Source organism: Nicotiana tabacum, chromosome 6, assembly GCF_000715075.1.
Source record: "Nicotiana tabacum cultivar K326 chromosome 6, ASM71507v2, whole genome shotgun sequence".
In the NCBI taxonomy this organism is placed as follows: domain Eukaryota; kingdom Viridiplantae; phylum Streptophyta; class Magnoliopsida; order Solanales; family Solanaceae; genus Nicotiana; species Nicotiana tabacum.
In genome coordinates this window covers 207168323-207191734 of record NC_134085.1, presented here as the reverse complement: position 1 = coordinate 207191734, position 23412 = coordinate 207168323, and the positions used below count along the sequence as shown (strand labels likewise).

At 37.3% G+C, this 23412-nt stretch overlaps 2 protein-coding genes across 5 annotated transcripts; both read right to left on the bottom strand.

Moving 5' to 3' along the window:
• Window positions 1-99: 99 nt before the first annotated feature.
• LOC107815456 (inositol polyphosphate multikinase alpha) lies at window positions 100-3367 on the bottom strand. Of its 4 annotated transcripts, none has more exons than XM_016641037.2 (2): window positions 3227-3367; window positions 100-1203 (listed from the first exon to the last, which is right to left on the bottom strand). In XM_016641037.2, the coding sequence occupies exon 2, from the start codon at window positions 1143-1145 to the stop codon at window positions 231-233; it is 915 nt and encodes a 304-aa protein (XP_016496523.1). In that variant the 5' UTR covers window positions 1146-1203; window positions 3227-3367; the 3' UTR covers window positions 100-230. The 4 variants fall into 4 exon arrangements, with proteins under 4 accessions (XP_016496523.1, XP_016496525.1, XP_016496524.1 ...); XM_016641039.2 differs by lacking the exon at window positions 3227-3367 and adding an exon at window positions 3129-3179; XM_016641038.2 differs by lacking the exon at window positions 3227-3367 and adding an exon at window positions 3043-3169.
• Window positions 3368-9065: 5698 nt separating this feature from the next.
• LOC107815454 (ribonuclease TUDOR 1) lies at window positions 9066-16697 on the bottom strand. Its single transcript, XM_016641032.2, has 17 exons — window positions 16349-16697; window positions 15505-15661; window positions 15336-15410; window positions 15138-15251; window positions 14944-15045; window positions 14134-14340; window positions 13833-14048; window positions 13653-13760; window positions 12771-12941; window positions 12478-12675; window positions 12038-12391; window positions 11727-11957; window positions 11457-11645; window positions 11270-11347; window positions 10941-11135; window positions 9919-10296; window positions 9066-9565 (listed from the first exon to the last, which is right to left on the bottom strand). The coding sequence occupies exons 2-17, from the start codon at window positions 15640-15642 to the stop codon at window positions 9377-9379; spliced, it is 2943 nt and encodes a 980-aa protein (XP_016496518.2). The 5' UTR covers window positions 15643-15661; window positions 16349-16697; the 3' UTR covers window positions 9066-9376.
• Window positions 16698-23412: the final 6715 nt, after the last annotated feature.

The window sequence follows — 23412 nt, the reverse complement described above, 5'->3', positions numbered from 1 at the left end:
GAAGATGTATACATTCAAAGGATAAATCAATCAACTAGGCTTCAACAAATGATATGCTTTGAAAAATAAAGCACTATTAAAAGTAAGTTAGATAGAGTATAAAATTTGAAAGAAAAGTTTATTTATGATCAGGGGTCCAGTAAAAATTATTATATACTGGGGTCATAGCAATGCTAGAATAGAATTTCCTTAAAAAAAAGGTGTAATTTGCAACATGATTTTAAGCTGAATTAATTGGCACCGTTATCAGAGAGAATAAAGTTCTGATGATCAGGCTTTGAGGAAACTTCTGTTGTGTGCTCATTTGGAGCAGTAAGAACTTCAGATATGAACTTTATCAAAGAGCAGAGACCACCCAAGAAGTTATGATCAATGACACCTCTTCCTTCAATAACATGAGCAAAATCAATCAACTTGATTATTGCACCTGGATTCCGTCCTTCCGATGCATGTTCTTTGTCAAATATCATCAGAATTGAGCAAGAATAAAAATGGTACATTGTTTGATCCTCAAACCATGCTTTCAACTCTAGCAACTGCGATAAAATGCCAGTAGAACCGCCATATACAGTTGCTGCAAAAGCACAATCTGGTTCCAAGTCCAAGTCAGTCGACGCGTTAGAAGAAACAAACTTTTTCAGCATTAACTTGACTTCCTCTGCAGAAAGGTTTTGAATTGAAGTCCTTTCAGGTTTCCAGTAACCTGATTCTTTATTTCCATAGATTTGTATCCCCGATAACCTGAATCCTAAGGGAAGGCTCGATGTCTCTCTATCCTTTTTCAAGCACTTTTGCATATATTCCTCAGTTGACTCTGGTGCCCAGGTTCTTGAACCAATTTTAATATCCACTATTGATGGATTGACTCGACCTAGAACAAGATCATGTAAAATTAAGTGGGACTTCAAGCCAGATCCATCGGACGCCTCTACGAGCTGAGTGCCATAAAAGATGGGGAAGAATTTGGAGATGTGTTCTGGGATCTTAGTGTTGGAAGAGAATGATTCGTAGAATTTAACCTCATTGGACCCTCGTTCATCGCCTTGGAGAGGCTTGTAGAAACGTCCTGATTCATCCACGAGCGGACCAAGCTTCCCATTACCTGCTTGGTGTCCTGCAACTTGATGCGGAGGGATCTTAAGCATCCTCACTAATGATGAATCACAATACAGAAACTCAAAGTCTCCAAAGCAGAAGTCTTTCCTGTGAATCGTAGAACGAATTACAGTTCATATATCAGCCCTCCAGGGAAACAAAAGAATGCAATCTGACTAAACAGAGAAGGATATCTTGACTTCACTAATTTCTTGACTAACAACAGTAAGTAATTCATGCAGTTTGAATTCCAACTCTAATTTCTGGTATAGGTGTTTAGAGGATATGACACTATTTGAATTAAATTTCATCATGATTGCCAAGGACTGTATAGACAAAAACATACATGTCCCATTTGAAAAGCCTCCAACTCACACGTTCCTAGCACTAAAATGAGTAAGACCATTCAAACTTGTCATACATATATACACCTCGTAGTTAAGTTTACATCCCTAAAGTAGCATTGCCGTGCAGTATCATTGATCCAGCACAGTTCAGTGGGTGAAAACTTCTTTCCTCTACTGGTTGGGCTTGATACTGTTATAGCCAGAAGGAAGAAGGGTGTCATCTCTTTTTGTTCGTTTTTTTTGTTGTGTGTGTGTGTGTGGGGGGGGGGGGGGGGGGGGGGTTGTTATCTTGCATGAATGCTCAGTCTACAACTCTACGTTATTCCTATAAATTTAGAGGTCCTAATTCCCCAAGCGTAAACATGTGAATCCAACAACGACCCAGTGAAATCCCAACTAGTGGGGTCTGGGAGGATAGTGTGTACGCAGACCTTACCCCTACCCCGCAGGATAGAGAGGTTGTTATCAGGATGAATGCTCAGTCTACAACTCTACGTTATTCCTATAAGTTTAGAGGTCCTAATTCCCCAAGCGTGAACATGTGAATCCAACAACAACGACCTAGTGAAATCCCAATTAGTGGGGTTTAGGGAGGGTAGTGTGTACGCAGACCTTATCCCTACCCTGCGGGGTAGATGCGCTGTTTCTGAAAGAAACTCGGCTCAAGAAGACGAAAACATGTGAATCCATCTTCTAAATATAATAAAAGGCAGCAGAAGTGTTCAATAGGACTGCTTTTAGAGCCAATTAGCAATAGCATGGGCAGATCATTTAATGTGCAATTTCCTGAAAGGCAAAAATTATGAAGCATTTGCTATGCAGGCCAGTTAACAATTTTCACGAGACACCAAAGCCAAATGCCATTCAACTCTTCTTTTCGCAGAAAACATCGCATTTGTGATTGAGAGGGAAAAAAAATCCTGCAGATTCCCTCTAATGAATGAGTTGTAAAATGCACAATATGTTAAATCAAGAGGAGAAACTTTTGTTGGAACAAATATAACTATAAATTCAGAAGACATTTGCCTAAGCACTACCATTGTAGCTCTTTTGCTGTCATAAGGAAATGACTCTTCTCCAATTATTGAAGTACTTTTCCAATTCATTCATTAACTTCTGTCACATTACACTTCCAGAGTTTATGCCTATGATTTTAAGCTGGTAATCTACCCTCTCTTAAAGTTTCTTCTCTTACGCAGCGTTCCCAGGCAAAAGGGACGTCAGTACGAATAATGTACCGAGTTTGTAAGGCACATAAATAAGTACATAAGTATTATCTGTTTTGTTTAACAGCATCATATCATTTTAAGAGGTTAATCAAAATCAGAATCTTAGGGTTATGTGCATGCTTTTGAGTTTTAGAAAATGTTGGCATCTAACAAGAAAATCTTAATCATACATGGGAGAAAGGTAACGTGAAGAAATTTGGTGGAAGAATTGAAGAAAAATGATATCCCTGTGAAAAAGTAGTCATTAAAATAAACCAGATGGCAGATATGTCCCCCATTTCATTAAAATAAAATAAATAAAATACGAATCTACATAAAAGGCAACAAAAAGCTATAACAACACAAATCACAAAGAAACATAAACAATACACCTTTGCTTCCATTTTATAATGGATCACATCTTAATGAACGATTAAAAACACATTCCACTGAATTCGATTCAATAATAAGGCTTTACCCAAAAGAAACAATTGAAATTCGAGAGAAAAGCAAATCAGAATGAAAACTAAAGGGACATTGCGTAGGAATTCTAAAATGAGAATAAAAGCAACTTACAGATTTAGAAAATTGGAGCAGTTTCGTATTTGGTGAGATTCTGCTATTTAATTAGGTATACCCAGGCAATTTATATTTTATAGTGATGTTATGGCAATGGGCTTTTCCAAAACGTGTTTATTTGAGAGGTTGCGGCGGAGCCAAATTATTTTATTAAGGTGAGTCAAAATATAAAAAAATAAACTCATCAAAAAATTACGGGTGTCATTATACACTATATATATATATATTTTTTAAAATTACCGAGCTAAACAAGGTGATATTCGGACATAGGACGTCGGCTGACACCATGTCCACTGCTGAGAGGGACCTTACCTTTGGGGTCCTAGTAAAGAATCCGCATCACGTGAAATTAGAATCTGTCTGATCCCACATGGTAGCTTCTTTTTTTTTTCCTTTTTAAAAATTCTGAAGTATATAATTATTAATATCTCCACCAAGTCAACCAAAGATATTTTTTCCTTTTCTTCTTTTTCACAACCAAATGATCTTAACTAACTCCAAATCTTTTTTCAATTTAGGTAAAACAAAAAAAAAAACCTTTTTAGAAGCACATAGAAAAATCCATTAATTATTTTGTTATTTGGTGAGGATGACTTGGGATCTTGAATGATTAATTTATAAAAAAGTAGCCCTATATGTGACAAATAGATGGCTGTGTTGGGGTCCTAAAAGATGACCTTGCTAATGCTTTGATAAGTGAACTTAAGCTGATCAAAGGCCGAGCTAGATTATGGATAATCTGAAATAAATATATCAGGTTCGTCAACTTGACGTTGTTGCTCAAGATTGAATTTTGACTTTGACTAAATCTTAAAATTTATCCTTTAGGGGTAATTTGATCGTGTTATTGCATTGCGTAGATTAGAGCGAGTTATTTGACTGAGTGGGACAAGAAAATCAGACAAATCAATAGAGAAGTTGTGCGCTTGCTTGGATACGAGGCAAGTGGAGATCTTAAATATATCATGTTTCCTAGTTTTGTCATACTTAATGGAGTGTTACTCATGTTTATATCCGTCATTCTAATAACAGGTTAATTTACGATCAAAATTTATGATACGTGCATGTTTTTGAGTTCTAGAACTATTGGCATGATAAAACTAAATCTTAACCATGCATGTAGAGTTGTCAAAACGGGTCAGTCTAGCCCAACCCAAGTCTCGTGGGCTTTTAATTTTGGTGTGCTAGAACGGGCCGGCCTGCCATATGAGTGGGCCTTAAAATGGTCACCCCAACCCAGCCCTAGGAGGGTTGCGGGCTAGGGAGGGCCGGCCTTTTAATTTTTTTTAGAAAAAAAATTCTTTAAATCCTTAAATATTTTTTCGTGATATAATCGATTAATCATGTAAACAACATCTGTTTGCTTAGAGCGTACAAAAAGCTTGATATTTGGCGAAGAATCTCGTAATTGAAATGCAAATTCTCTATATCTCTAGCTTTCTTTTTTAAAGATACATGAATATTTTCTTAACACTTTTCTTTCATTTTCCTCAAATTCAAGGATTACTTCAATAAGTTTATATGCTGAGGTTTTAAATTTAGGATTAACATCATTTGTTGATTTCATCATTATAATCCATAAAATTTTTAAAATTTCTGAAATTTGCTAGTGGTCAATTTTTTTTTTGTATTTAAAATTGATCTTTTTTATACTGAAGAAGAGCAATTTAAATACTAATAATATATTAAAGTAATCCAAACTGATCATTGGCCACTTAGAGTAATATTTTCTTTTGAAAAAGATTATTATTGGCCACCTAAAACTTCTCGACTTCGTTATTAATTAAGCAAAAGAAAAATTAATTTTGTCATATTACATGCATGTCAAAAATCTAATTCTAGTTGATATGGAAGGGTAAACGAGCAATCTAGGATTGGAGAATGGGGATTATAGTTAATAGTTTTTTTTAGTTTTTACTTTTTTAAATATTAAATATTTAATAGTTAATTAATTATTGGCCCACGGCCAGCCCAGGCCCAGCCTCGGTCAAGCCTCAAGGGCCAGCGGGCTGACTTGGGTCGGGCTTATAAGCCTCAATTTTAAATGAGCTCAACAAATTCTAGCTCAACCCTACTCAAGTAACGGGCTGGGTTGGGCTGGCCTTATGGGCTAAGCCCATTTGACGGCTCTACATGCATGGGAAAAGTAAAAATTGCACGGGGCGCCCTATTTGGTCGCCCCCATTTAACCTATACCCATTTTTTTAAAAATTTTTAACTTGTACCTACTTTTTAAATAACTTCATTCCCCTTTCTCTCCTCCTTCGTTTTCTTCTTCAAGTTACAAAATAAACTGGTATTTATCTCTAGAAGCAACGCTGCTTTAGTTATAAGGTCAATTTTTTTTAATTGAACAGTTTGGTAGTTGTACTTCTGCTCCAAATTTACAGCAAATTAGTCTTAGGAAAAAGTTTAAGTTACCAGTAGGATGAGCTGTAAAATTTTTGAGTTTTTGTATGTTTATTCGTGTTTGAGCTGAGAAGACGTACACTATTTTTATTAAAAAATCACTGCTAATTGTGGTGCTTCAGCTCTAGAGCTGAAGTTTGTCAGTTACAAAACAAGAACTTCAGCTCTAGAGTTGAAGTTCGCCAGTTACAAAAACAAAAACTTCAGCTCTAGAGCTGAAGTTCGCCAGTTAAAAAATAAACTTCAGCTCTAGAGTTGAACTTCAGGCCCGATTACTAGAATGCTGAAGTTTTGCGTGATTGTCTTTGCTACTTCAGCCCCGTATGCTGAAGTTATGCGAAAAAGCAGGTACGCTTGTAATTTTTTTTGCAAAGCGGACACAAGTTAAAACGTAACACAAAAAGCGAGTATAGATACAAATGCCCCATATGAAAAAGGGTTACGTAGCAAACAGTGACTAGAAAACCTAGGTAGGGGAAATGCAAATATATCTACATTTTCTGCTTTCATATGTAACTTACGAAACTGAGAGATAGGAGCTTAGAAAAATCATCTAAAGAAGGTGAACCAATACTTCCTTCTAGATCAAGAGGCAAAAGAGATGCAGAATAAATTGCATAATGGACATGAACCACTGTGCTGGTGCGGTGAAAATAAGGCAATTTCAAAGTTTAAGCAACTAATTGAAGGCGAAATGACTTCCTGACCACTTAAACTTGCATCAGTTTGTAAACATCTTTGACCGTTGACGATGCTTATGTGTTAGTATTATAGCTGATGTGGTCAATTGTGTGTTAATATTTAGGGTTTAGGGTTTAGGGTTTAGGGTTTAGGGTTTAGGTGTTAGGCACCCCTCAAAATCCACTAATGTGGTTCCCGGCGAGACAATTATTGTGAATTTGGGGTGCAATTAACATGTAGACAAATAAGGCTCAAATGGAGAACGAAGGGAAGCAGCAATGTTCCAAGGAAGACAACAATCAGGAGCCCTGTCACGATCTGTCGGAACCATCCAAATGGCATGACGGGCAAACTCAGAAAACCTCGACTCATACTGTTACACAGTCAGAAAAATTTCACCATTTGAATTGGAATAAGAATTTTTTTACTCGAATTTATTTATTTTATATGATTCTATCATTGATTTTGGCATTTGATACACCTAATAAATTTTGATTTTTTTTTCAAGAAATCTGGAGACATCCCAAACGGTGATTTCCCATGGCTTTCATATTTAAAAATAGATGGACATAATAAACATTTGTAGAAAATTTAATGGAAAAAGTGGCTATTTAAAATTTAGCCCTAACTATTTCGATTCTAGCCAAATCAGCCTCGCCAATTAACCCAATTTCAAACCCCAAATGGACCGACCCAGTTTCCTTTGTTCTCCAAGTGGGCTCCTGATTACCGACACTTGAATTGCTTTTTCCTTTGTTCTCCAGGTAGGCTCCTGATTGCCAACACTTGAATTACTTTTCCCTTTGTTCTCCAGGTAGGCTCCTGATTAGAGTATAAAGCGTGTGAATACTATAAAATTTAATAATTAAAAAAAAAGATTCACTTCTATTTATTCCTCCTCTCACCCCTCTTCTCTCCATTTCTCTTCATCTTCTTGTTCCCTCTCTTTCCCTTTATTCCAAATTAAGTCCATAACAAAATTTTTAATAAATCACACTCCAAAAGCTCCATATTAAACCGCCATATTTGTCTATTCTTCACTCCGTCTTAGAGAAAAATCTACACCCATTATCATAAAAACAAACCCATCGGATCAAGGAAGATGGAAAAATCAGGTCTGATTTTGTAGTATAAATTGCTCAAAAGAAATCGAAAAGCAAACATCGTTCGCTGCTTTCTGATTTGCTGAAATTATTTTATGATTTGTTGGGAAAAACGGGACTGATTTCGATCATTGGTCGCTGCTTTCTGATTTTCTGAAATTATTTGTTGATTTGTTGGGAAAAGTCGGGTCTGATTTCGATCATGGTAAAAGTTGTTCACTGCTTCATGATTTTTCTCTTTGATCTTTAGAGGTGGTGATTTTTGTCTTTGAGTTTTGGTGATTTTTTCTTTGTAATTTTTGGTGGTAAAAGGTTTTGCAGATGGTTCATATTTTCTTGGTGAGAAGATGATAAACAATGAAAGTGAAAGGTATTGGGTGGTATAGAAAAAAGACAATCGCCGAAGATATTTGACCGGTTGCCGATGATTAAATCTACGGATTTTCAAATTGATTCCCAGTTCGGTAAGGTTTTCTCCGGCGGGTTATGAGGGAGTGGAAGGGATTTGTGTAGAAAAAATTAATTTGATTAAAAAAAAAGAAGTGGAACCTTGAACATACAGGTGTCAACAAAATATGAATGAATGGAAGATGTGGCTATACAAAATATTAAATTAAATCCATGTCAGCAGCAATTGAACAACACGCACCATCACAAGTCTTTATTAGTAGCCATTTTCTCAAGTAAAGGTGTTCAAATGAAAAACCCAAGAGTTCATATATCGGCTTTACAAGGTGATACAACATTCTTCAATACAAATTCTCCAACAAGTGAACCATAACATTTTTGCTTCCATTATGCTTGACATGACAGAAGTTCGAGTCGAACCAGACTAGCAGATAGTGGGGCGATTGGTAGTTCGGGCAGTGGAAGGGCTTGGAAGGCAGCTGTAAGGGATTGAAAGCGCGTAGTCCCTCGATTCAGGGATTGGTAGCGTCTTCCTCGATCGGTAGGTGGGCACGAATGGAGCTTTCAGAAGCGAAGAACGCTATTTTATGATAGCAACACAACAAAGAAGAATTTTATGGGGCTTCCTTGTCGAGAATTTAAAAGTTTTCTCTTAGAGAGGCGTTTCCTCGCTTAAAAAGTGTTCTTTCTCTCAAGAGATTTCCATAACTCTCGTAACTCTAAGCAATGTTGCATTTCCAATCACGCTTGGACTCACACGTGCCACCCTCAGCGGGTAGATCCGGAGAAGAATGGAAGATGGTGCAACAGCGAATCCTGTTACGTTACTTCGAATGGAATCTTATGCTTCGAATGGAATCTTATGCTGTATCACATGCAACGAGCAGGAAATATTTTCTTCTCCGGCCAAAACCGGAATTGCTGATAAGGGACGAAGATGCGCGAGAAATTAACGCACATATACCACTGAAACCCCAATTTAGAATCAAATCCCCCCACTCTGACATATTCTGCGTTTTTCCCTTTCTACACACGCTTAATGTATATATAATTAATCTTGTTTTACCTCTTAAGCATTCCATCAAATGATTGAATTTTTTTTTTTTTGTTTCCTTCTTTACTCGAAATATTCATTGACAATATGTAAAACCCAAATAACAAGGACAATCAAGATGGTAAGCAGAAAGAATAGTTGAGGAAACATTGGGAGTGGTAGATTAAAGAAGAGAAAGTAATTGGGTAGAGTAAATATTGCCTCAGTTTTAACATAAAATTTATCACATTCCAAATGGAACGACAAAGGAGGCCGGTTTATTCAGAGTCGTATAAGTTAAAAATTGAAAATTTAAAGAACAAAGAACAAAATTTCTCTCACCTCCTGAAGTCTCACTCCTAAAGTTACATGTGAACACCACATTAAAAGCTAACTCAAACTTTCAGTGCTCTATTTCCTTAGACAGCAATTGTCTTGTTTGTTTAATTGGTGGGAGTTTAGCCCGAAAAAGCCCCATCCAAATTGGCAATTGCCACCAGTTAACTGTTGCATTCACCGTTTGCCAGCAGCTTTCTTAGCAGGGATAGCAGAATCCTCATCATCTGACTCGACATCTCCATACTCCCACATTGCAAGTCTTTTCTGTCGTGCTTCTGTTTGATACTTCTCCAATTCATCCAGAGCCTGTTGTTTGTCCTTGGGCTCCCACCTCCTCCTTTTCTCCATCCTAGCAAGTCCTTCCTGAAAAATTTACAGGTCCTTGTTAGATGCTCTGCTATTAACACCACCAGCACAATAAAATATAATCCTTAAGTAGGGGCACAGGCAAATTCTTTTGGAGAATGGAAGCTCTAGGTCTTTTAAAACCCAACTTTACCAGATAAAAGATAATCTAGCTAAACCTTCACGTTTTAACAGACTGGGACTACACAAATGGAATTTGAACAGCCAACTGCTTCACTATGATACTGTAGTACCAAAACAAGTTTGGAGACCAAAAGCTAGGGAGGGGGCAGTGCAAAAAAGAACTAGTTGCTAAATGAGTAGAATAATCTCAAATCATAATTAACATAAAAGGGACCATAATTTCAAACCTTAAGCAAGGTAGCATTTATGCTGACATCAGTTTCAGGATCAACCAAAGTCACCAAAAAGATTGTCCCTGTTCCTTGACCTTTGACTTTTCCACCTGAAGCGTCTTTTTCCTCGATAGCAGCTCTGAATTCCTTTGGCCCACTTAGAAGAAGCTCACTTAGCCGGTAAGCTGCTTCCTGACCATAATCATCCTCTAGCCCAGGAACTTTAACATGAGCAAGACTGCAGAGCTGAGCTAGACCAGGACTGGAGGAAACAGATGCCTCTAGAGGCCGCAACTGACTGTAAGAAACAACTTCTTGGTTTCCATAATCAATGTAGAAAACTTCAAACTTGTCTTTGGAAGATTCCACAGCACCACGAGGGGCATTGACAATCTTAAACAAATTTTAAAGTGCAAAATCAGAATAAAAAAAAATGATATGACAAGCAAAATAATAACACAATAAAATCACCTAATATCCTTCAGAAGACATGAAACCTCTAGAGTAATACCCAACCAAGATATACATTGGGTAAAATAAGGGCTTGGGGGACAACTAGTTGATGAACGAAATTCAATTCATGAGACGCAGAGCAGCAGACCAGAGCAGCCGCAAGACGAAGTAATGTATTGTTTTTAAAGAGCAAGAGACATTACATGAACAGGGATTTACTTTTAATATTTATCTATTTAGTACCAAAGAAAACACTTAACTAACCAGTACAGCTCATGTGATGAAAAAATGGAGTATACAGTTTAAGCAGATGGTTTATTTGATTGATGGGAAAGCATCACATTGTAACTTTCTCTGTTTAAGTGAAAAGTAGCAAGTAAAAAGTAGCACATAATAATTTTGACAATTTAAAGGTTTGACTTCATAAAACTAGCTAATATCATAATTTCCATTCACATAGTAGAATACACAGGGTTAGGGTACTCAGTAGTAATCCAAGTCACATCTCCAACTGTTTAATTCAAAGCATTGTGGAACTACATAAATAAAATAAAGTACAAGAAAAAGGAAATTGGATCACTTACCATTGCTCGGTTCCATGAATTATCAGCACTGAATTGAGCAAGAACAATATCACCTTTCTTTGGATTAAAGGCACCAATTACAGGAGCCTCTTGAAGATTTAGAGAAGCAAGCTGCTTCTGAATGGCAGCTACTTTCTGGTCGGAAACCAACTGAACATAAAATTTACCACCTCCCAAAACTTCAGTGACTGTTACCTGAGAATATATATGGATGTAAAAAGTACAGAAGTCAAGCAATCATAAAATAAAACTAGTATTCACAATGAATCCAGATGGTAAATTATGCTAAACAATGTTTAACTGAGAAGCACTAGATCTAATTACATTACCTTCACCTCTTCTTTTTGGCGCTTTTCAGCTGCTCCACCATTGGCAACTTCCTCTCCCTCAACGTAATTCTCCCATACCTATATGGAGTTGTTTGTTAATAAATAATAAAGAACAAACCCATGACTAACAAGTATAACAGACCATTTTTATTTAAAAAAAATTATGTATAGCAGATCAAGCTCTTGCCTTCAATTTCTGCCTTTTGGCTGCCTGTTCAGCTTGCATGAGAAGATGAGCATCTTGGATTCTATCAGTACCAAAAGAAGTTTGAAGCCTTGCTAAACCAGCTTCCAGTAGAGTCACTGCCACATTGGATCTCGATTCCCATAATGTGCCCAAGAAAGTACCTGTTCTATCAACTGTTTCTACCTCGATCTATGTAGAAGACAACAGGAAACAAATAAGAGAGAGAATTCAAATGTAACACATTCCAAATGTAAGAAGAAAACAATGTACCTCAACATCCCTCTGCATTATCTTCCTCCTCATCAAGGCAATGGCTTCCTCAGAGTAGGGTTCATCACGACCTGGGCATCTCACTCCAGAGATAGAAAAAGCAATGCTGCAAGTCTCCTTGGGAATAAACAGTTTGAATCTATGACCACTGAGGACATATTCTACTACAGCAGACATCCTCCTGTTACGCTGCAAGAAAGGCAAAAAGTCTCTAGCTTTCTTTGACGGTCCCTGAAAGACATAAAGCAGAAACAATTAGATATTTCCTTAGAGACACATAAAAAAAGAGAATCAGTGAGAAGGATACTAACTGCTAGCAAATCTGTAACATGCATCACTGGAGGTTCTTTAGGAGAATGCATGCCCTTTTTCCCAGAAATAGCGCGTGATTCTGCTGAGAGAAGGGCATCATAATAGTTTGAGCGTTCTTCAAAATCACGATGTCTAACAACAGTTGCAAAACCACGGCCAACTAAAAGCTCAGCAACATTCACTCCAGCCAACTGGTTGCCTGCAGCAGATGGAGCAGGTGATGCATCATCCCCATCCTTTGATGCTAGGAATACAGATCCAAAGTCCATCACCCTTGAATCTGTGCCACTGGCAGGAGCACCAGGCCCATCTGCCATGCCGACCTTTCGAGAGTACTCCATTGAAACATGAACCTGAAAGCATTTAAGTTAGTAAATCATCTCCTTCTGATTCTGTAAGTCTGAAATTAGGAGAGGAGACATCAGAGAGAGAGCAATACCTGTCTTCCGATAAGGCGATTTCTCAAAAATTCCTTTGCTTCACGAGCATAGGGAGCAGGCTTTTCATCTCTACGAGGATTCCCCATTTTAGGAGTCCTAATACTTGAAAGATTAACTCTTCGTTCTGCTGATGGATGTCCAAATGGCAGAGAATCATCAGCTATAATGAGACAATCTCCGCTGACAACCTCAACCACCTAGAAAAAGCCAAGCACAAATCATTTGAGAAGAGAGAGAGAGAGAGAGAGAGAGAGTATAAAACTACTTAAACAACCCTTTGACTCATAGCTACCTTTCCTGTGAAATTCTGGTCATGAATAGCCTTGGAATTTGTTGCTGGGGGTACATAGTTCGTCCAGATTCTTAGGCGAGTCTTCTTGGCCTGAAGCTCAGCATCTTTCAACTGCTTCTTGACTTCCCCCTCAAGCATGTTTGCACTCCAATCAATGTACTTAGCATAACCCTATGCCAAAGGAAAGGAGAGGGCATAAAGTTTAGATCAGACAGGACTTGAATGTTCTAAAAACCGCAAAATAATTATACATTTCCTGTTCTAGAATTAGGAGGAACTAGCTGATCACCGTCAATGAGTTAACTGATTGAAAAGTAGAGATAACCGAAATAAACAGCTTTTAAACTACAACTTCAAACATTAAAGAAAGAGTTAAGTGAAGAAAGTTATGGCAAGAGAAAGTTAATGCATTTAGGTGAAAGAGGATCCCTTGCAAATCCACATAAAGAAAACAAGGGATGGCACAAAATGAGAGAGAGATAATGCCCAGACTGAATGTAAAGGTAATAAATACTATGACAGGACACAGTACATAATGCACACAGATGCATAATATTGAAGACAGCATTTGTACTACTAATGACCAGGAAAACAAGAGGACTAACTGTGTCACTGAACAAGATATAAGCCACTTGTTGAGCATATCGAAGCGTAAAATCAGAGCCTTCCGAATTAGAGAAAATCTATCAGTAAACAACTAATCTTTACAAGAGACAACCAACAAGAAAGGCAGTTAAGGTTAAGAAAGTTTCCAATTTCTTTTCAAAAACAAAGTGTACCTTTTACGGTGACCTTTTCTAAAAAACATCAGTTTCTTAATAGACAAAGAAATAATTAGATTAAACAAGCAAAAGTATCAACAATTGTATGTCTATCACGCACATTTTCAACAAGCTCCAAACCCAGGTTTTTTGCCGATTCTCCATCAGGATAGTACACTGAGCCAATCAGATTGCTAAACTTGTCAACACCCTCCAGGACAATCCGAACCTGCACGTTAAACTAAATTAGAAAAAGAATAAACCGGAAACACAAACCATTGAGAGCTAACAAGAATCTCACATCTCTATTTAACACACGAGTTTCGGTAAAATGCTTTGCTTCTCTGCCATATGGATCTGGAGCAACTTCTGATACAGATGCTGCTGAGGCTGCCAGCCTCTGAGCTGTTGTCGGAGTAGCACGAGGTTCAGTAGTTGATTCTCCGTTTGGTTCATCAGAGGTAATACTAGCATTAACAACAGTTTCTGATGTTGCTCTTCTTCCCATAGTTGGTGCCTGTTTATTTAAAAAAAAAAAGAAGGGGCACTGGTAAAGTAACAAGAGCTGGCCGTGTAGAAATTTCAACTTGTACTGCATTGACCTGTATTCCGGCAATGAACACTTGGATGAACTGGAAGTCTGGAAGCAAGTACACTCGCAGTGTACTTCCATCACGAACCTGCTCAACAAATGCTTCTATCAGCTTACCTTTATTTTCCTCCAAAAGGCCCCTTGCATCAAAGATACTAGGATCACCGATTGCAGATGGAGGTAGATTCCTAATAGATGCCTCAGAAGCACCAGGTGCCTGAAAAAGCAGTATGCCAGGGATTACTACGCAAAAATAAAAAATAAAGAAGGCATCAAGCTTGAGATTTCACAATATATGGACCACTGAACTAAAAAGGACAAAGATACTGCGCAAAAGATCCACCAGCCAACACAGACCACAGTGACAGAAGCTACTCATAAAAGATTACAGTTTAGATAAAGATCTAGTTGCTGGCCATTATACGTGAAAGAATAACAAGAAAAAGAAATAAAACAGGTTAATCTGGATACCACCCACTGTCTCAGCAGTGGGCACTAATCCTGAAGTTCTAACAATCAAACCTCAATACATTTTAGATTAAATCCTGTAGCTGAGGGTGTACTGCATACAGAAGCAGACCACAAAATGGGACAAAAAACATGCGCAAAAACATCTGGAAAAGAAGCAAACTACTTCTTAGTGTTCCAGTCTGCAGAGAAAATTCATTTTCCCTGGCTCAATCCATCCATCCAAAAGAAGATAAAGCTTGGATAGATATTGCTTTGAAGTTAACAGCATTTGTTGTTGATCAAGTAAAATGGTGAAGTTCACAATATTTGTCCAGTAACAAAGACACATTAGAGACAATGAGAAACACACCCTACTCCAACGACCTAGACCTTGTTGCTTAGCTTGTTCCTCAGCATCTTGCAGCGGTTTTAAATAGGGGTTAGCATCTTTCTGTTGACCCTGCTCCCTGACCTGGTTCCATCAAAATTAATCATTTCATGAAACTAGATCTAATGGGAAATAAGTCAGCTGACGAACAGAGAAATTAACACCAATGCACCAACCTTGGCCCAGCCTGAAGCAACAACTAGCATGGAAACATTCTTGTCGCCAAGAAAAACAGTGCCATATTCCCTCCCTATGGAAGGTACAGTATATTCCACCTTGAAGGTGACCTCCTAAGGAAAAAAATGGATGCAGTTCAGAATCATATTAAAAGGACAGGAAATACATACTAGTTAGAATAATCAATGCAAGAACACCTTTCCAATGCAAAGCTTCCTCAAGAACTCTCTGCTTTGCCATGCAAATGGCTCATCCACCCCACCACGACGTGCCTACAAGTGAAAAGCTAGAATGAGATTTGAACGAGGAGAGCAATTCGAAGATATGTATCATTTGAAAAAAAAGGGTTCTTAGTGCAAGTCATACCAATCGTGGAGCCATTAGAGATGCTAAGGTAATAGATTTTTCAGGGGGAATTTCAGCCTTGGAACTGCCCATTATCACCAAACTGTCACCAGAGGGAACGGCTTTCACTCTTCCCTTCAACCATCCTGTTGATGCCATTTCAACTACTGCTAAATGCCTGAGAATAACAATCCAAATTAGGAAACGAAACTTTAATGGAGGCAGGATTGCAAGAATCATCATCCAGGTAGACATGCAGAAACAAAACAAGCCACAGCCACACTTTCCAAGGGCACTCTTTTGGTACATAAAAATCAAAAACCTTTATATGAGTAAGGATTACTAACTCAGAATAATGAGATCTTACATGGAAAAGGTAAAAGAGGCAAACAAAACAACAAATTCGAATATAGATCTCAGCAAAAGTAAACCTGTCTAATTGCTGTATATAAAATAACGACCAAAATCTCAGCCTTAAAAACGCAATTGGCAAAAAAAAACATGTTATGCATTATAGGTCATCCCAAACCAAAATATTGTAAAAGTGATTAAACTAAAATAATATAATTTCAAACGAATGTTAACGCAGACACGTCAAAAAAACAATTCTTCCCCAAACATACAAGCATAGCACAGCGCTTCTCTCCTCTATATAAACAGGACCAAAGGTTACTCGTAATATACAATGTGAATACGCCCCAAAACCAGTGATTTGAATTCATTATGCATGTACAACAACAAAATCACATAAAAAATAACGAAATACTGGATTGCATCGGCGATACGTTTAATTGTAAAGTAAGTTGATTCTGATACAAACACACGTAAAAGCGTTAATTACATAAGCACCATCCAATAGCAATACCTGAATGATCAGCACTGAATGGATCGATCGGAGACGGATGGAAAGAGAGAAAGCAAAGTAACGTACGGATCTGAGGACAAATCAGCTACCAAATCATGCAAAATTGGATTTCTACACAACGACGGTTTACGGCGAGAATGCAGAGGCTGTATCCGGAGGCGGACGGCGGATCAGATCGGGAGAGAATTAGATAAAAGTCCGTATTGTAGGTGAGAATTTATATGTGAATAGGGGGGGGGGGAGGCGGGGGTATAGAAGAAAGGAAGTGAAAATAAGATTCACCACCTTTTTCGGGTAAAATTACCTAAAATGCCATACTAATATGTCAGTTTGAGATCTAGTAAAAGAATAGAACCTTGGGTTTTCTGATTTGGTTAAAAGAAGGTTAGTTGAAAAAACTGACCGTACTTGGACCCGATAAGGACAGGCGGATTTCCCATAGTTATGACGAAGACGGAGAGCCACGTCAGATGCCTCTGCCAATAAACTACTGCCATGTCACTTAGAGGCGTTACTTTTCCCATGTCAGCAGCAAACCATGGGCTTGAGTTTTCCGCATTTTACACTGCAAGAATTATTATTTTTTTACCGCGATTTTTGTGTAGTTAAATTTACTGTATGAATATCAAGAAACACGATTCTCTAAAAACTCGTCCACTTGCATTAAGCACGTTGACAAATGTATGGTACAATAAGATGTGAAATGCTTGAATTTTCTCATGACAATTCAAAAAAAAAATCTTACATAGAAATTGTATGGTAGTATTTGGTCAGATTGTTTTTTGGGTCCACAAATCGTTCAAAAATCTCCCAATTTAAGAAAATATCATTGAATTTTCATTTCCACCAAGGGTCTGTATTTACTCGTAAAACGATACAATGAAATTTATACGTGGTTGATCATGTCCAACTCTAGTCCTAAAAAGGATAAGCAGTCGCTACAAATATAATTCGGTCTAAAAGTTCGGAGTCGAATCCCACAGAGAACTAAGATTTAACTATAGTTGTTCAATATCACCAAGAGGAAAAGCTCGAATAACTTTTAAGTTATTTAAACTATTTAACTAATAATTATAAAAAAGCAATAGAAATTTATCAACTAAAGAAACTAAGGATTGGAGAAAAGATTAGGAGGTTTAGAGTTATGATTTCCCCAATTGTTGGAATCCTTCCCGCTTGTCTTCTATACTTTCGCCTAAGTATTCTATACCGATCCTGAGTACTTTGGTTGTCGTAATTCTCTCTCGAGCAACTACCACAATTTACTAGATGTATTCTCTCGAACTACTCTAGCTGGCACTAATTCACCGCTCACTACGATCGCACCAAGGTTTCGTTATCTCTAATACTGCCTTTAAACCCTCCGTATTGATCTCTCACATATGTTAGGAGTGATGTTGTTCAACAACTACCTAAATATGTACTCTCTCTCGAGCGGTACACACTAAATAGACACGGTCAATTGATGGTCATTCAATCAACTGAAATAAGCACGTAGTTGAACAAGTAGATAAATCCAAAGGTTAAATTATATGAAAACATAACAAGAATTCATCCTCCAAGAGGTTCCATCAAAACTCTAGATAATAAATTAGCTATTCATAAAAGTATATGAAAACACAATACTCAAATTCATAACCAACAATAAAAATAGGAAGAAGAAGGGGAAAAACTCGTAGTTGAATCTTCCTCCTTACTCCTAGCGTGTTCTTACCTCCAAGGGTATTGTCTAACCCTAAAGTAGTGTCTCATCCTCTCAATTTTGTGTCTTAAGATGTATTTATATCACTTAGGGTTGCTAAAGGGAGAAATTCTCCAATCCCACTTCGGTTAGGGAAAGCTGGAATCCGCGTTTGTCTTCGCGCTAGACGCGGACTTTGACGCGGATCCACGTCTGCCTTCACGTTTAGACGCAGACTTTGATGCGGATTCAGCTTTTAAAATTCTTCCATTTTGCGAAGTGCTCCGTGTTTTGTTTCGCTTCGCTGTTTTGTGCCTTAACTTTTCTCCTTTTTCGCGTCCGACTTCGTGCCAACGCACGGGAATAGATGAGCTCCCACTCCTTTAATTTCTTCTTTTTGTGTCGAATTATCATCTTTTGATCATTTATCATGCAAACTAGTTCCTACGCATAAGAAACACATCATGAGTATATTTCACTTCAAAAACCATTTAATCTCCCGCAGCTCACACAAGAATTAATATGAAAATATACTCAAAAATATGTACTTTTCATCATTTGACGCCACCCCACACTTAAACTTTTGCTCGTCCTCGAGCAACTTAAAATTAAGCACATAGACAAGAAATATCTTTCAAAACATACTCAAGCATCACACCAAAAATAATGGTTTATATCAACGCTTAGAACCCAGCATATGCACTCCTCATACATTTTCTCAAGTTCTAAACTCATACCAAGATTATTTAAAATATTTGTGTGACTCTTTAAACATCCTAGCCTCAAAAATTGACTCCACTACATTCCTCTTTGTGACTCGCTTCTTGTGCAAACTAAAGATACGAGCTCCTTACCAATCCTTTGTAAAGCATGTGCCCTTACCAACAAAACAAAGAGAGTAATCAGTCCACACACTCAAATATGAATTCAAGTATAATTTAATGACTCACAGAATGAAAGAATTTACTCACTCTCGCAAAAAAAACTCATGTGCCCCCCAAAGCTCGTACCGTAGGCTTGCTCGTAATGTAAGTCTCTACTAATTTAAGCTCGCAAGGTCTAGGATCAATTAGGTCTTCATGGGTTGTAATGTAGGCTATGGGACAGGTAGGATAGATATGGATAGTAGTGGCTAACCCTCGTAAGTACTTTTAATACAATACACATTAACCTTTAAGCACATCATCTTCATGATCACTCAACATATTGCTACGAAATCGTAAATAACGTAGCCCATTGACTTTAAGCACATCTACATAAGCACTAGCACATATCAACGTGAATTGGAGGATTTTTTTATAATAATCTTTTCAACACCTTCCATAAATTAGTATTTCCTGCTAGTGGCTTTCTCAATATACACATGCACCTTTTGGCCGTTCTATGGTTTCCCTAAAAAAATACCCAATCTCTTTCCCTTCACTTCTAGCGACTTAAGTGCTTTCAGAGGTAAAGGTTCAACAAGATTTAATTAAGAACAATGTGATACATCTTGTACTGTGGGTACCAAGGAAAAGGCTTACAGACTCAAATTGGCTATCAAAGGATAATTTTTATCACTGGTAGGAAGATAGACTGAAGGATCAATCAAAGAAACGCCTATATCATTTTCTAAATTCACAAGACTTAATTATTTCGCTTTGACACATACACGAGGCAAGTTCTAGACTAACAATGAATGGCACAGAGTACAACCAAAATCTTACCTCACACAATGCACATGACTTACTCAGGACGGCTCAAACCCCACTCTCAAGTTAAAGCAACTAGCACAGTCATGAAATAATCCAAACACTAGGAAGTAACAACAGGAGTCAATAGACGAGCCCAAGCATCAAAAGGAACACATATATTCTCAAGGCATATAGTCACAAGAATAAAGAAGAAAGTACTCAGCGCAAATGCTTCAGCTCTAAGCCCCAACATATGTCAAAAAGCATAGATACTCAAGTTCTTCCCATTCTATTATCAGTTGAAACAAAAATTCTTTAGACTTTAAACTCTCAAGAAAACTGTCTAGGAAGTCCATCGTTGGGAAAAGTCCAAAACGTTTTTGAAAATTCTGCTTGAAAAGAAAACTACTACCCGGTTCAAGTGTCATCCCTTGGAAAAGAACTGTGGCCATAGATTAACCAAGAGGGATTATTTTTACCTATTTTTTTCCTTTTTTAACGCGCATAAAATAATACAACTAACATAGAAAACTACCCAAACACTCTCTTAAAAAACCATTTCATCATTCTTTTTTGATTTTTTCCTTTTTTTAAATGCGCATAAAATAATACAACTAACATAGAAAACTACTCAAACGGTCTCTTTAAATACAACTAACATAGAAAACTACCCAAACAGTCTCTTCACCTCACACTTAAAATTATGCATTGTCCCCAATGCACACCATAAATAACAAGAGGGTGACAGAAACTCCCTGGTAGGCCAAAGACCGAAGCATCAATAACTCATGGGATACTCAGACTTCTCCTAAGCTTTGTCCTTCGTGCGGGTACCTCACACTTAGTTCCAACCATCTAGTTTGTTGTTGCATCCTTCCAATATCTTTGCTTTTCACGCTCCTAGAAAATCACAAATTGACACTACAAAAATAATATAATAAAAAAATAATTAAAAATAAAAGAAAGCAGTAAAGCTGGGTTGCCTCCCACCAACAAGCGTTTGATTTAATGTCGCAGCACGACGTGAATCACTTTCTGCCTCCACCTTGAGCTTATTAATTGAACCCCAAGTTTTGCTTCAAGCTTATGATTATACTCTTGGGGCGGTACAAATTCTTGAGAGCCAAAAATTAGATAAAGTTTTATGCACTTTTTGGCTCTCGACCGAGGAGTGTCACCTTGCCTAGACGGCCTTGAGAATTTCAAAATATAAGGCCCATCTACCTCTTCCTTGGACTCATTTTTATGCTCGTAAGAGTTTATTCCCATTTCACCATCCAAACATGATGTAGAGAAGTGTTTGGAATGAGGTCCAACACGCTCAAACATGAACTTCATTATTTTTGACCTCCTCAACACCAATTACACTAGAGTCAACTAAATTTGTATCTTCAATGTCCTTGGCTGACTCTAGTGTTACTTCTTGAACATCGGCATCCTCAAATTCTAGTTGGATATATTGTTGGTATTCTACTCTAACCTCCTCCATTATCACCTCAATTTAGTGTCTAATTCATGCTCATCTTGACTACTATCCCCAATATTGGCTTGTTGAGCATTAAATGCTTCCACTAGTTGACTCATTTGTGCATCCAGGTTGCGAATAGTAGTATCTTTCCTTTATATCTGCATCTGTCTTTCATCATTTTGTTCCACAAGGTACTTTAGCATATCCTTGATCTCTTTCAGGTTATCATCCCTGGGTTTTTTGTTCCTATTAACTTCACAAGAAAAAGTAGAACCATCAAAGTAAGGGGTTGGGGAAAGATAAGAAATATAAGCACAAACATTAAAGTGACCATCTCGACCACCACACATAAGATTGAGTTGGTGTACATAACTCGCTCTCAAGAATTTTTAGACTATTTTGACCCAGGTGGTTTCTGTCACGATTCACACAAGGAAGATCAACAGTAGAATTACCAACATTAGAATTCTCATAATTCCAGGATGTCATGTGTTCTCAAATTAACAAGTAAAACAAAAATTAAAAAATCAAATACAAAAAATAAAATTAAAAGTTCAAACTTGAAACTTAGCAATATGTCACCTATAGCTATACCGTTAGTTCACCGGCAACGACGCCAAAATTTGATCACGCCCAACTCTATTCCTAAAAAGGATAAGCGGTCGCTGCAAATATAATCCAGTCTAAATGTCCGGAGTCGAATCCCACAGAGAACTAAGGTTTAGCTATAGTTGTTCAATATCATCAAGAGGACAAGCTCGAATAACTTTTAAGTTATTTAAACTAAGTAACTAATAATTATCTAAAAGCAATAGAAATTTATCAACTAAAGAAACTAAGGGTTGGAGAAAAGATTAGAAGGTCTAGAGTTATGATTTTCCCAATTGTTGGATTTTTTCCCGCTTGTCTTCTATACTTTCGCCTAAGTATTCTCCACCGATCGTGAGTACTTTGGTTGTCGTAATTCTCTCTTGAGCAACTACCACAATTTACTAGATGTATTCTCTCGAACTACACTAGCTGGCACTAATTCACCGCTCACTATGTTGCTGTGTGTTTACTTTGGGACTACGGGACGGTATCCCGGGAGATCCTCCTGTATGTTTACTTTGGGACTACAAAATGGTATTCCGGGATATCCCCATGTACATTTACATTGGAACTATGGGACTGCACCCGGTAGATTCTCCCTGTACTGAATATTTACATTTGGGACTACGGATCGGTATTTCGGGAGATCCCCTTGCATTATGAGTTGGACTACGGGACGGTATCCCGAGAGATGCACTAGATATTTATATTTGGGACTACAGGACGGTATCCTGGGAGATCCCCGGTTGTTACCTTTGTGTTGAGCTGTATTTCTTTCTGTGTTTACTTTGCCTATTTAGTAGTTGTTGTTGTCCTTTCTATCCTATGTTACTTTTACTGTTGTACTTATTTATACTGTTTTATTCTACACTGTTGAACCTTATATTTTATTTAACCTCAGTAGGGCTCTGACCTTCCTCTCACTACCCGACCGAGGTTAGGCTTGGTACTTACTGAGTACTGTTGTAGTGTACTCATGCCCTTTCTGTGCATGTTTTTCATGTGCAGATCCAAGTACTTCTACTCAAACTTATCACGCTTGAGATGAGGCGTTTGAAGAGACTCTGAGGTATATTTGCCGTGTTCGTAGACTGAAGAGTCCCTTTTTACTCCCTTTTGTATTAGCCTTTCTGTATTTTTCGTTTCCTTGTTAGACATTCTAGAGTTAGATGCTTGTAGACATTCAAAGGCTTGTGATCATGAGATTCCGGGTTTTAGGAAATGTATTAGTTTTTGAGAGTTGATATTGTGTATGTGTTGATACCCAACTTTTTTCTGTATATTTTATATATGCAAAATACTTTCAAAATATCGTATGTATGCATATATAGGTATATCCAAACGTTTTAGTATTTCTCCTAATTTTAAAAGATTTTTAAATCGATTTATTGCCCTATTTTAGCAATACAAAAACTAATAATTATTCTCAATATCATCATTTTGGTGAATAACTTATTTTATTCTCACGTTTATACCAAAATATAGCTAAGGTAATTTTTTGCACATTTGTGTAAATTTATTTAGTATTTTAAAAGTTAAATTGCATTTAATTATAATTTTAGCCTATTTTGAGATTTAATTGCGCGTATAATTATAAAATTGGTTCCAACATTTTAATATAATATCTATATATTATTAATTAATTTAGTAC